The sequence below is a fragment of the Carettochelys insculpta genome, chromosome 5 (assembly GCF_033958435.1).
Source record: "Carettochelys insculpta isolate YL-2023 chromosome 5, ASM3395843v1, whole genome shotgun sequence".
In the NCBI taxonomy this organism is placed as follows: Eukaryota; Metazoa; Chordata; order Testudines; family Carettochelyidae; genus Carettochelys; species Carettochelys insculpta.
In genome coordinates, this window is record NC_134141.1 from 100,857,919 (window position 1) to 100,871,290 (window position 13,372).

Below are 13,372 nucleotides of genomic sequence, written 5' to 3' on the forward strand. Positions count from 1 at the left end.
TGAGTATCTGTGAGTGCAAAATCCACACCAGTTCAGGTTTGTAAATAACTCAGATAAGTCACACCAATGAGTTCTAAAGGCTGATTTTGTACTGTACGAAGAAGTACTTTTTTAAACCTACTGCCTATTAATTTCAAGTCCACAGACAATATTCATAGTATTTCAAATTTTAAAATGTTAAATTTAAAATGGATTTGAATATAGATGAATGTGACTTGTAAGAAGATTTTTAAAGAAAGAGGCCCTACCCCTAAATCAGAACAACTGGATCAAGCTCAATAGCAGAACTCTAGTCCTGTAACAATACTCAAAATATCAACCTCAAAAGTTCAGAACCACAAAAAGTAATTAAATTATTATTTTAAAAGGATTAAATTATATGTTGTCCTGTCCAGTCTCATTTTGAACTATTCCCCCTGCCACACACACTAAGGGGACAAAATCTTGATTAACTGGTTAAGCACTAGCAAAACAAAAAAGCAGGCATAGAGCACTTTAAAGACTAACAGTGTATTAGGTGATGAGCTTTCATGGGTCAGACACAGTTCTTCAGATCTGGAGATAGTGCTGTGCTGGAAATAGTAGGTTAAACCTACCATTTAACTAGTTAATCAATTAAGGGGGTGTTAGTCTGTAGCATCACAATAAACAAGCAGTCCTTGAAGACTAACATTTATTTATTTTATTTAGGTAATGAGCTTTTGAGGGTAAATAGGAGAGCTTACCCAAGAAAGTTCACTACCTAATAAACAAATATGTTATTTTTAAGGTGCTATGGGACTGGTAGTTTGTCTAAAGATTGCACAGGATCAGATACAACCAAATTGAGGGAATGGCAGCTACAAAATATGGAGCAGGATCTTGGAAATGGTGCCAGGGATCCTTGCCTGCATGCTGTGTTTCTTCATGTTTGCAATATTGTAGCCTTGGATGTGGCAGTTACATATCATATATATCTCGCAGAACTAGAAGGGACCTTGAGAGGTCATCACACCCAGACCCCTGCCCTATCAGCAGGCCCAAGCCCCATTGCTGACAGATTTTTTTTTAAATCTATTTGCCTCAAACCCCTAAATGGACTCCTCAAGGATTGAACTCACCACCCTAGGTTTACTAGGCCAATGCTCAAACCACAATCTGAAGCTTTATTTTATTGTCATTCAAAATGTTTATAAACAATCCTATTAGGCCTTTTCAAGTAGAGTTGTCCACTAATCATATCTTGATAAATGTTCATTTACCTGGAGACAGCCATCCTTGTCATCAGCTATAAATACCATCTTCTCACTCTGACTGATGTCAAGAGTGCAATCCATACTTACAGCCTAATACTTAGCTTTGCAAGCTGCAGTAATATGTTACCAAGCAATAGGTTCAATTTGATTTGCTGCAGCAATAATCCATAGCTTCTTTATGAACTATAATACATGTGTGCGCATGCATAACATCATCATATTTCCCATGGAGCTGCAACAAACTGAGAAAATTACCATTATGTTTAGTAATAACTTATCTGCCAAACCCCAGAAAGCCAAATTATTCTTTGCCGGGAAGAGGGTAATTGAGATCAGGCACTAGAGCACATTCCTTCAATGCTGACTTTTTATGCTAATAATGCACTGATGTTCTTCTAAGCATGTATTCAGATTGAGCCTGGACTTGACAGCCATCCATCTGGAGTACACAATAAAATCTCTGGGTAAATTTTTGTTGATTCAGAGTATCAACTAAATTATGCCAGTGACTGTACCCAGAAAGTGCTAGCAATGATTTGGCATTCTGACCAAATATTTTGCACAAAAACAGAGCACGTTGTTATCCGATTTGGAGAAAACTAGATAGCACCAGTTCACTTTCTCAACATTCTGGAGCGCTCTTTTGCAGGTTGATTTTTGAAAGTGTCACTTCTGCTTATTAATTGGAAATGTTGTAGGCTCAGTTTTGCCCAGCCCCTCCAAAATTGTACAGTGAATACTGGTAGAGGGGCTAGCATGGTCACAGCCACTGAGTTGTGGTACCAGGCTCACCAGGTGGGGTAGATAGGGGTGGGGCCAATGACACAGTAGCTGTAGGGCCAGCACTTTAAAAGGGGCAGAGGCTGCTGGCTACCATGAGGGCAGCAGTGGCTGGAGCATGCTGGATAGAGAAAACTAGCCCCTAGCCTTGTCTGTTCCACGGGCCAGAGCTGCCCCCTTTCCTGTTGCCCAGGATGGGTGCTGGGCAGGGAGCCATGCATGGTGATCTGCCCCTTTTATGGCTGATGACCTTCTAGGGGGGTTAAGGGAAATGTTCCCACTACACGTGGAAAGTTCCATGAGAGTCTAGGCAGGCCCAGGCCCTTCTCAGAAGTTAGTGCAGGGTGCTTCCACACTGAATACCCCAATCAGAGCTGCTACTCCCCTTCTCTAGCTAACCAAACAGCCCCCAGACTGGTGCTCTCCCCCCACCCTGCACTCAGGGCCTCCTTATGTCTTTGCTTGCCCTACAGCCCAAGCACCTGCCTCTCCCCCGCCCCCAACGGGGAGCAAGGTAGCGACTCTGCAGGAACGTGGGAGCTGTGGTTGGGTGCGGGAGCAGGGCTGGGGGGTGGGGAGCAGGTGCACGGGGGAGCGGTGCCGCAGGACATTGGGGCCACCGGAGCTGGGGTCGCTTAGACCAGGGGGATTCGGCCAATGGGCGGCATAAGGGCCGATGGACTGAGCCTGCTTGAAGCAGCGTTGTCCTCCGCCTAGGCTGGGCATACGCAGGCGCAGTACGGAAGGGGACAAATGGTGCCCCACGCAGCGGCGTACTCTGCGTACGCCTGCAGATGGCTCTGCTCCCACCCCAGCTGCTCGCCTGGGATACGTGCCGCTAAATCCAGCCCTGCTGCCGTGCAAGGCTCCAGCTAGCACACAGCGCGGCCCAGCCGCCCCAGCCCAGAGCGCGCCCTTACCCGAGGCGGGGCAGCCCTGTTCTACTGAACGCCCCGAGAGGGACGGCACGGGGCCCGCGCCCCCCTCCCCGCCTCCCTCCCTTCCTTCTCCGCAGTGCCCAGAGGGCCCGGCGGGGCCGGGTTGCTATGGTAATGGGGCGGCGGGAGGCCTCCCGGCCGCTGGGGGGCGCTGTGAGCCGCCGCCGAGCGTGGGGTGAAACTGAAAGTGAAGGGCTCCGGCTGCAGCTGCCGTGGGAGGGACGCGGCCCGCGGGAGCTGCCTCGGCCCCGGTGTCTGCCCCGCTCCCTCCCCCTCTCTCTCCCACGAGCGCCTGAGCGAGCCGGTTCGAGCATGTCGGACTGTTTCGACCGGGCTCCAGGAGCCGGCCGGGGTCGGGGCCGGGGCGCCGCAGCGGAGAGCGGGAGCGGCGGGGCCCGGCTCGGAGGCAGCGGCTTCCACAGCCCAGGGGCCGCCGAGGCGCAGCACAAGGCGGGCTTCGTGCAGCAGCAGGAGCCGCTACGGCCGCCCAAGACAGCGCCGCCGGGAACAGGAAACGCAGGTACTGCGCAGGCCTGGCACTGCAGCCCCGGGGAGCCCCCTTCTCCAGCTGGCGGAGCCGCCTGCACAGCAGCCCTGGGGAACCCTCTCCTTCGCCTGCTGCTGCTGCTTGTTGGGACACCCTCCTGCCCACCAGCGCACTACAGCCCAGGGACAGCGGCCCCGAGACTCCCGTCCCGTTTCACTGGCCCCTGAGCGAGCAGCGACCTAAACCCCGCCAAGGGTTGAGTTTTTCCTCCACCCTTCGCACGCCCCACGCAAGCAGAGTCGAGCCTGGGCGGGCATCTGCCCTTCCGTCCCGTCCCCCCCACTTCCCCCACGCCTAGGCGTTATCCTCTTCTCGCTGACGCCCGTAGTCAGATTATTAGATGTGATGCTGCGTTATGTACTGTACCGCCAAAGGCTTCCTCCTGAGCAGTTGTGTTCTGTTTTCTGTATCCGGCCCCACTTTTCTTTTATTTGACGTCAGATTGTGAGGTCTTTAGTTCAGCCTCTTATAAATGCTTCCCTTCTTAGCGGTCTTCCAAAGGATTTTTTTTTTCGGGGAAAATAAATTAATTGAAATGGGTAACAAAGACACACTGCTAGGTATCAACATTTTGACTTCCACAACTCACCTAATTCCAAACTAAAAAGATACAAATGTGCACGTGAAAATGCAAACAACTTTTTCAGACAAGAAATAAATCTAGATCAGTTTCTCAGGCAATCATTTATAACTGAGTAAATAAAAGAAGCTGTCTGCTGAATTATTAGTTAGTACTTGTCAATAAATGATTCTTAGAGTTATTTTAAACTAGTTGAGAAATCTACCAGATTAGCCAAGTGTTTCTTCAGCTATCCTGTGATTTAGGAAGGATGATTGTTCTAATTTCAGATTTTTTGTATAATTGTCTTCTGCATCTGAAAAAAGAATAGACTTTTGCTTCTTTCCAATGTATCAGAAGCCTGAAATGATATGTTAAACAAAAGCATATATGTAGTGGTGTTTATTGTGGGTTTTTTTTAACAGTTAGAAAATCAGATCTTCATTCTGGAAATTTTTGTGGTGAGTAGAGAAGTATTTAAGTTTCTGATCCTACAAGCCCCGATGTACACACGTTACAGTACTACCAGGTGTAATTTACTACTATTCTAGTAATTTCCCTACTTATGGTAATAAAGAAAAGCAGGTGTTGGTGTTTTTATCAGTCTAAATTATGAGAAACAAGATTTGTTTCAGGTATTCTGGGGGTGGAGTCATTAAATCATAAGAAACAGAAAATCCAACGGTTGAAGGAAGAAATTTTTAGTTAAATGGTATAGAAATACATTGTTAAAACATCTGGAAGAAACGATGTTTGCTACAGATTCAGAGCCTTCTCTTGTTTTAGTTGAGGGGTGAGAAATCACAAAAATCTGAAATACTCACTGAAAGTTTTCTAGCAAAACCAGTGAGGACCAGGTTTGATATTTCTTAGAAATACTAATTTAAAAAAATCACTTGAAACTAAAAACCTTTTAGGCCATTTTCCACCTTAATGGTCACAATACTAACTTTAAAAAGTTCTTTGCGGGTTGCCTTATGTGGCCTCCTGAAGTCACCATGCTTTCTCTTTCATGCCCCAAGAATACAATTCCATTGTATGGCTGTTTTTCTTGCAGAAATTTGATAAATTATAGGATTGAGGTGTTCCTGTAAAGTGATGACTTTTAAAATCTTTACAGAACATGTGCAACAGACAAAAGTCAATCCTATATCCCTGGATAAAATTGCAGCTCACGACTGTGGATCAGCAATGGTTAACCCTCAGTTGGTTGTGGCGCCTGTGGCAGCATCAAAGTTGTCGGTGAATGCACCGGAGTTTTACCCATCAGGATATAATCCTAATTTTACAGTAAGTATTTAATATTCTGTTTTTAGTATCTAACTCAGTTAAAATTGTCAGGTTTTTTTTCCTTATAACATTTTGGTGTGAGATGTCACCATCTTTTATACTCCACCAACTTCAGCCATGCCACTGGTCCAATTCCTTTGGAATGTTAAGTAATGTGAATGAATGTCATTGTATACCCAAAAGTGTTTATTGTGGTTTGATTTTCTGTCCGAGATAACTGCATTCCTTCCTGATTACAGCACGCATTGATTTGACCAATTTCCCAACAAGCAATCTCTTCCTGAGACTTTACTACTGCTTCATGACCTGCTTATAAGCATAATGCAGAATAGACCTCCCTGACCTACCCACACTATTGTCTTGAGTGGTACCTCTGTAATAAATCCAGTCGTGAGGAGGCATGTGTGAATTCCTGGGGTCTTAGTTTCCATTTTTTCCATGATAATCACTCAGATAATTTACCATTCAAATTGCATGGTCTGGAAAATCAACCCTTAAAGTTTAATACTCTCATTTTGTGAATGATGGAACAATACTTTTATACTGAAAAGCTGTTTGAAAATTATAGGTGGAAAAATAAAAAATGTTTTTTTTTTCATGTCCTTTAACATCAATTGTGACCAATTAAATGCTGATGTGTTGAACTGGCTAACGGGATAAACAATTGTACATGGATGAAACTAAATTTGTGTGACATCTGTGGTTGGCAGCTTCCTATTTTTTAATCGTATTGTCAATTTTAACACCAGATATACTAAAACATGGGGAAAGAAAACTGATAATTGCCATAGAATCCATCACCTTGAAATGAGTGGCTTATATATGGAGCAACTCGCAGTCAGCTGTCCCATCTCCTTATAATCTGCAAATTGAGTACATGCTTGCAGTAGCAAGTGTACTAATTTGTCAATTTCTGAAAACAAAGGTGTAGGGATGGAGATTGATCTAAACCTTCTATGAAGGAAGTGGCAGAGCAGGGCTGCCCTTGCGGGAGGTAGAGGCTCAGAGTTGGAGTGGGGAGGGAGGCTTACATCCAGTTGAATGGGAATTGGGGTTGGGGATGGGCATGCAGCATTGCCTGCAGATGGGATAGGTTTCTGTTGGTGGAAACCCCAGCTTTTTCATCCAGGGTAAGAGCAAGTTTTATCCCTTCCTGTCGTCCCTAGCCCAGCTGGGAATGGCAGCTGAACTTCACATAGGACAGGGAACATCATCTGGGGCATTCCTGACCCTTTCCCTTCCCTCCTGTTCTCTCTGTGCCAGTGGTGTTTTAGCTCTCCATTGCCTACTCTGGGAACCCAAAATCAGGAGCCTATGTTGCTGGATAGGGGCACATGATCATTCTTGGATTTTCTCCTTGCTTCCCTATTAGTCATTTTTTGTGAGAGAAAGCAAATAAATCTCTGGAGGACATGAATTCTGTGCCTTTGCAGTGACTCAGAATTCCCCAGGAATAGAAAATAAGAGAATAATGTGACTGTAACTCCAGCAGAAAGCTGATGTAACTTTCAAATTAAGGTGGAGTCCTTTTCTTGCCCACCACAGTCCCTTTGCAGAGGAGGCAAGTCCTGTAAGATTCAGCTGTTGCTCATATCATCTGAAGGGAGTGGAGTATGTTTTTTCTGGAAAATCTAAAAAAAAAAAAAAAAAACTATTTAAAATGATAAATTTGTGGGTATGTTGGAACAGTGCTCACTATAACTTTTTACTGCCCTGCCAAACCTCCCTGTGCTAGAGGTGGGACATATTTGGCTGCAAGTATGACACAGCCTTTCATCGTTTCTTTTTGTTCCTCTAAAACAAACATTTATTATTGCCTCTTCAATTTTTTTCATTAATTGCATTTTCTAAATTAAAATATTGGTAGGCTGTGTCTATACTACAGTAGTCAACAGAAGGGGCTTTCTGTCAACATAACTCAGGGAGCATCTGCACGCAGTGTTCTGTTGACAGCGTCTTGAGAGAACTCTGCATTTGTTTTGACAGCGTTATCCCATGAAAACTTGAGGAATAACACTTCTGTTGATGGAGAGGGCTTCCGGTTCACTGGGCAGCCCTGTTTTCAGAGCTTCCAGTCAGCCGTTCTGTTGACAGAGCAAGGCGGTCTCGCTGCTCTCTGTCGACAGAGCAGAGCAGATTGCTCTGTCAATCTGCTTTTGTGTGTAGATGCACTCGTCAACACAATTCTGTCAACAGACACTTCTAATGTAGACATAGCTGTAATGTTTGGGGGGAAAAGTAGATTTTGTTATGGATAGATTGGATTCTAGTCTTGCCCGACTGCTGTTAACTTTAGCTGGAGGAAGAGTAGTTACTTTGGGCCTAAAACAGATCTCTTTGAATTTAATAAGAATTTTACAACTGCTTTTAGTGGCATAGGATGAGACCCCATATGAATGTGTGCACATACTGTCTTTTATTAGCTGATGGCCACTTAGAAATAACTTGGATCACTTTGGAGTTGCTGGCTGGCAAAGGCCTTAGTTTAGTTAACATATGAGTGATGGTAATGATGCTTCTCTTCTTTTGTAAAGTGCTTTGAGGTCTACCCATGGTGAGTGCTATATAAGAGCTAGGCATTATTTATTACTTTATTAGTTGCTTAAGGGGATTTTGAGACTGTTAAATATGTGTGTGGAACTTAGTCGTAGGAAGTTATTGAGGACAGATGCTTAGGAAGATTCAAAAAAGGATTGGAAATTTATATGGATAACAGGAATATCCAGAGTTATGATACTAGATGCCAGCAATATTTTTGGAGGGGATATTAATTTTTGTGCTTCCTAATTAAACCAATGTCTAATTATTAGAGATTAGGATGGGATTTAATATGGGAGGCAATTCATCCCACGCCAAGGTTCTTACACTTTCCTTTGAAATATCTGGTATTGGTCACTGTTATGAATGGGATATTGGCACATATTATTCTAGGTTACTTTTTAAATAGCCTCTAACCATAGGTATACTACTCCATTGATCTAGGATTCTGCTTTTGAAGATGGATGTGATGGTTATCCAACTCTGACGGAGTATGTGCAGGATTTCTTAAATCATCTCACTGAGCAACCAGGCTGTTTTGAAACTGAAATAGAGCATTTTGCAGAGACACTGAATGGTTGGGTCACTACAGATGAAGCATTACAAGAGCTTGTTGAACTCATATATCGACAGGTAGCCTGTATTTTTTTCCAATTTCTAGCATTTTTCTGTTGTAGGGTTTTGTTACAGAGCACAAATGTACTAAGATACATATTGCCATGAATCCTAGTTTTCTGAGAGACCTCTCCGCCCCAAAAAAATTTCACATTTAAAAAACAGAAATTCATGGTTTTTTCCATAATGAAAATAAAATCCCTATTGCCCAGAGTTTACAGCATCGATTTTCCATATTTCTATGCATGTGCTGGCAGTACGGAGTTCTACTGTGCGTGTTGTTTTTATTTCTACAGAATGTAAAAACTAAAGATTCTCTATAAAAACTTATTTTGCTGTTTTTTGCAGCAAACGGAATTCTAGCATTTCTGTGTATATATATTTTAATAGTGTATTTCCATTCATATGTGATATTGAAGTTACTGGGAATAGGGGGTTATTCTTTAATTATTGCAAGGCAGAGGATAAGTATCACGTTTGTTTGTGCTACCATGTCTTGGGCATAAACGTTATTTCAAGCACTTTTAATTTAAAAAAAAAAGACAAAGCAGTGAGCCTCAGAACCTAGGTTAAAGGATTCAAGTGTAGAGTGTTCTTTCTAGGGGGCTAAAAATAGCAGTGTAACTGCTGGGACTGGAGACCAGGTTCTGAAACCTGGCAAGACAGCTGTGTCTTAAAATCCGGGTTCTGGCCTGAGGCCCAACATCTCCTCTGCTATTTTTAGCCCTGTAGCACTAGTCCTTTGACCTGAGGATATGAGACTTATTGCCACAAATCTATTTTTGCGCCCCTGTTTGCAGTGTGCGTATACCCTTACTGTAAGACTTACTATTTTGTGGGAATTGAAAATATACTTGTAGTCTTACTTTGGAGGCTCGGTTTTAGTCTCTTGACATTTAAGAAAAGCTGAGACCTGTAAAACAGTAGACAGCTGTGCCCATATCCCTTTGAGTGCCTGACACTGGGAATGCTTCTCTGTCTGCTAGAAGTTCTTTGCTGCCATTGGTATATCTACTTTAGAAGATCGTGATTGAAGAAAGAGCTAAACCCTGGAGTAGGCAGGTCCAATCCCATGGATGGCCAGGATAGGTGAATGGAGATTCTTAACTGAATGTGGGAGAAGCATTGGAAAGAACAGTGTGCAGGTTGAGCCTCTCTTGTCTGTCCCTCTTGGGACCTGACCAGTGCTGGATGAGAGAATTAGCCAGACCACAAGAGGTCAATGTTTTCTAGCAGAATTACCAACCCTTCCACTGCTTACTGGACTCTTAGAAGACATTTAGGAATTTTACATCCAGATAACAGCACAGAACACTGAGAGCCAGGACTGGTGGCTGTAAACAAACTTTGTGACCACGAGACACTTGTCCACACCCATGATAAGTGGTTATCCAGTTAGCTAAAGTCATGCCAGATTATGGATGTTGCTGGACAAGAGTTCCAGATTAGAGAGGTTCAACCTGCAATTGCATTTGCTAAAATGAGATTAATATTAATTTCTGTTGCAGGGGTTTTGTGTAAAGTTGTGAAAATTTTAATCAGAATTTGTTACAAAAAATGAAAAATAACCAGTGTTGATTTAAAACAAAGATTTTATCCAGTTTTAAAATAGGATCTGAGAATGATCCTAAAATATTTCAGGAGGGTATAAATTTGTAAAGTGCTTGTAGTATCTGAAGTGTGAGATAATTTGAAGAAAAATAAGCTGGATGAACAGTTGATCAATCATATGGGAGCCTAGTCTGTATTGAGTTTATTTCTATTTTTCAAGAAGACTAATTCAAATTAAGCAAACAGTTGATCCTGCCTTGCTTGATTCCATTATCAGTGTTTCAGCTGGCAGTATCATTATTTCTCCAACTTCTCCATGTAGCACCAGGAATAGAGAATTAGTGCATACAACTCAAGCTTAACGTGCGGATGGGAGGGAATAGTTAAAATTATCTCATATTAATATGGAAGAAGTCAAGAGGTTTCCTGTGGGGTAAAATTGTCCCAGTATTAACCAGTTTTTGAGTTGTGATTTTCTCAAATGGAGGATGTGATCCAGTGGAGGTATACCACTCAAAATGATACAGCACATAATGTATCTTAACTGCATCTTAAACATAAGTCTCTTATACTAACCAAATTTAAAAAGCTTGCAATTCTGTATATCCAATACAAGGCAATAATATTTGAGTTCCCAATCTACTAATTAGTTACAATTATTTTCCTATTCCTATCTCAGTCTAGACAGCATTACACTTTTCCCAACTTAATTCATCTTTTAGCATCTGACCTATTAAAAAATTTTTCAACCAATTTCAGTGTTATAAACTCTTGCTTAATTGATGCTGTCCTAACTAGGCAGAAATACATATTCTTAAAACAAACCCTCTGTCCGTTCTAAATTCTTTCTATTTACAACTTTATACCATTTTGATGCAGTGGCATTGTCACACTGTCCTTTAGGAATGGATTTGGGCTAGAAAACTGAATATTCAATTTTTAAATATTAGCACAGGACAGAATTTAGGATTACATTCCATCAGCTACATTTTGGGTGTCAGGGTTTGAGGAAGCAGGATTGTTTTGGATTCTGCCTCTAACGTTTGGTGGATCATTCATGTTGGCAATGTAATGAAAGGTTCCATAGAATCAATTTTCAGTTTTGTTCTTGTGTTTGGTGTGATCTAATGGAAGAACTACACCAAGTCCAATGAAGCTGCAGCACTTTCATCAGCCTGTAGTCTTTGAAGTTTCTTTGAAACCTCTTTCAGTTAGGTTTATAATGTTAGTAATCTCTTGTGTCAAATTTGAGCTGTTTTTGATGGCTACCTTTTTGCACAGTGCAAAGTTGAATGCAAATACAGACACAGTCTTATCAAGAGATGTAGTGTGTCTTGGGGAAGCTGGGGTATAATTTCTTTTTTCAACACACTGTCTCTGTCTGTCTGTCTCTCTGTGTTTTTTGAATGCCCATATATCAGATGTTTCAGGTGACCATATTTTATTTTCATTTTAAAAAAAAAAAGGTAAAGACCTCCATGTTGGTATTTTTCTCATCCTTCTTGCATGGCATATTTCGTGTTTTAGACATAAAGCTGTGTCTTTGTAAATCTAGATGTAGAATTAATAATTAAGTCAGAATGCATTTTTCCTTTATGGAACGTAGCCACTGTTAGTTATTTTCCCTGTTTTGACAAATTTATGTTGTCAGTGTTGATTCTTCATTCTTCCTTTACTTCTTCCTTATTTCTCTCCATTTTCAGTCTCTAGCAGTGGAGTTATAAATGTATATTTGTCTTCAGTATATCAGGGGAAAAGTGTATCAAATGCACAAGTGCTTTGATCATCTCTTAAGTTACTCTTTTTGTGCTACATTGAAGGTGGTATTAGCATGAAAGAACTTTGTATCTTTCCTGTTAAGTTCAAGTCTAGTGTAATCACAGAATTTTCTAGTCCCCTGCGCTCATGGCAGGACCAAACACCATCTTAGACCATCACTAACAGATGTTTGTATAATCACCACTGAAGGAGATTCCACAACCTCTCAAACCAATTTATTCCAGTGCTTAACCACCCTGACTGTTAGAAAGTTTTTCTTAATGTCCAGTCCAGCTCTCTCTTGCCCCAATTTAAGCCTTGTCCTATCATTGGAAATTAAGGAGAATAACAACTTTTTATGTACTTGAAAACTGTTATGTCCCATCTCAGTTAACTAAACAAAGACACTTCTTTCAATCTGCCTTCATAAGTCATGTTTTCTAGACCTTTAATTATTTTTGTTGCTCTTCACTGAACTCTTTCCAGTTTGTACGCATCTTTCCTGAAATGTGGTGCCCAGAACTGGGAACGGTACTGCACTGAAGTTGAGGCCTAATCAGCACAGAGTAGAGGGAAGAATTACCTCTCATTTGTTGTTTATAGCACTCCTAATATGTACCAGAATCCTTCCTTTTTAAAAGTGTCATGCTGTTGATTCACATTTGGCTTCTGGTCCACTAAGTCCTGGACGTCTATCTGCAGTACTGCTGTCTGGATAGTTAGTTCTCACTTGTGGGTGTGCAACTAACTGACAAAAGATAGTATTTAAGTGATTGCAGGTTAAAACAATCAGACCAAAGTAAATCACGAGATTAAAATGAACAAAAAGGCTTAGCTAGTTCTAATTCACTAAGAAACTTGCTTTGTGCAAATTCTTATCCTGAAGAGCTGTTCTTATTTCAGGTAAAAGCTTCAAATTAGAGTTATATTTGCTCAGACTTGGATCTACAGCTTCTTCAAGGTTCTTCGCCCCCTCTTAGGATTAACCAGGCAGTTTCAAAGGCCAATTTAAGACAAAAACTAATTACTTTCTAATGTTTAAACAGACTCCCCCCTCTCCCCAGCAGAAATACTTTGTTTGGCATTCCTCATCCCCATGGAAAAACATCAGGTTGAAGATGGATTCCCATACCACGTGTTATGGTCACAAGTCCTTCTAGGACTAAGCACAGTTTGGACTTACTGGAAAAACAAGGCTGTTCACAGGTTATTGATTTGATCATCGAGCCATTAAGTTTGCTGGAGCATCAGCAGTGATCCTCCTTAGCACTTTCAGACTTATAAGCAGAGTCACACTTCATATTTCTAACTTCATATGCAAAAATGATACATGCATTAAAAACAGGGATATACAGATCCAGCAGATTGTAACTATAAAACTGATGTTACGTGACCTGTTTTGCATAAAGCATTTTTGAGTTATGCATATTCATATTTTCAGTTTTCATAAAGCAGGGGGAGAGCTGTTACACTCGCTTCTTCCCAAAATTAAGTACATCTTTTTTAGGAGAGCAGGGAGAAAACTAAGATTTTTGTAACGTTGTACAGTTTATAATGGTTC

The 13,372-nt window shown here is 41.7% G+C and overlaps 1 protein-coding gene across 5 annotated transcripts in view; it reads left to right on the plus strand.

The window, feature by feature from the left end:
- Nucleotides 1–3,156: 3,156 nt before the first annotated feature.
- PAIP1 (poly(A) binding protein interacting protein 1) overlaps nt 3,157–13,372 on the plus strand; it is a 33,744-nt gene continuing 23,528 nt past the window's right edge. For 2 of the 5 annotated variants that reach the window (XM_074995589.1, XM_074995591.1), the window contains exons 1-4: nt 3,157–3,473; nt 4,485–4,520; nt 5,180–5,349; nt 8,332–8,523. In XM_074995589.1, coding sequence (XP_074851690.1) covers nt 3,266–3,473; nt 4,485–4,520; nt 5,180–5,349; nt 8,332–8,523 — 606 coding nt within the window. In that variant the 5' untranslated portion in view covers nt 3,157–3,265. The remainder of the gene's footprint in view (nt 3,474–4,484; nt 4,521–5,179; nt 5,350–8,331; nt 8,524–13,372) is intronic. The other 3 variants (XM_074995592.1, XM_074995593.1, XM_074995594.1) reach the window with 3 other exon arrangements.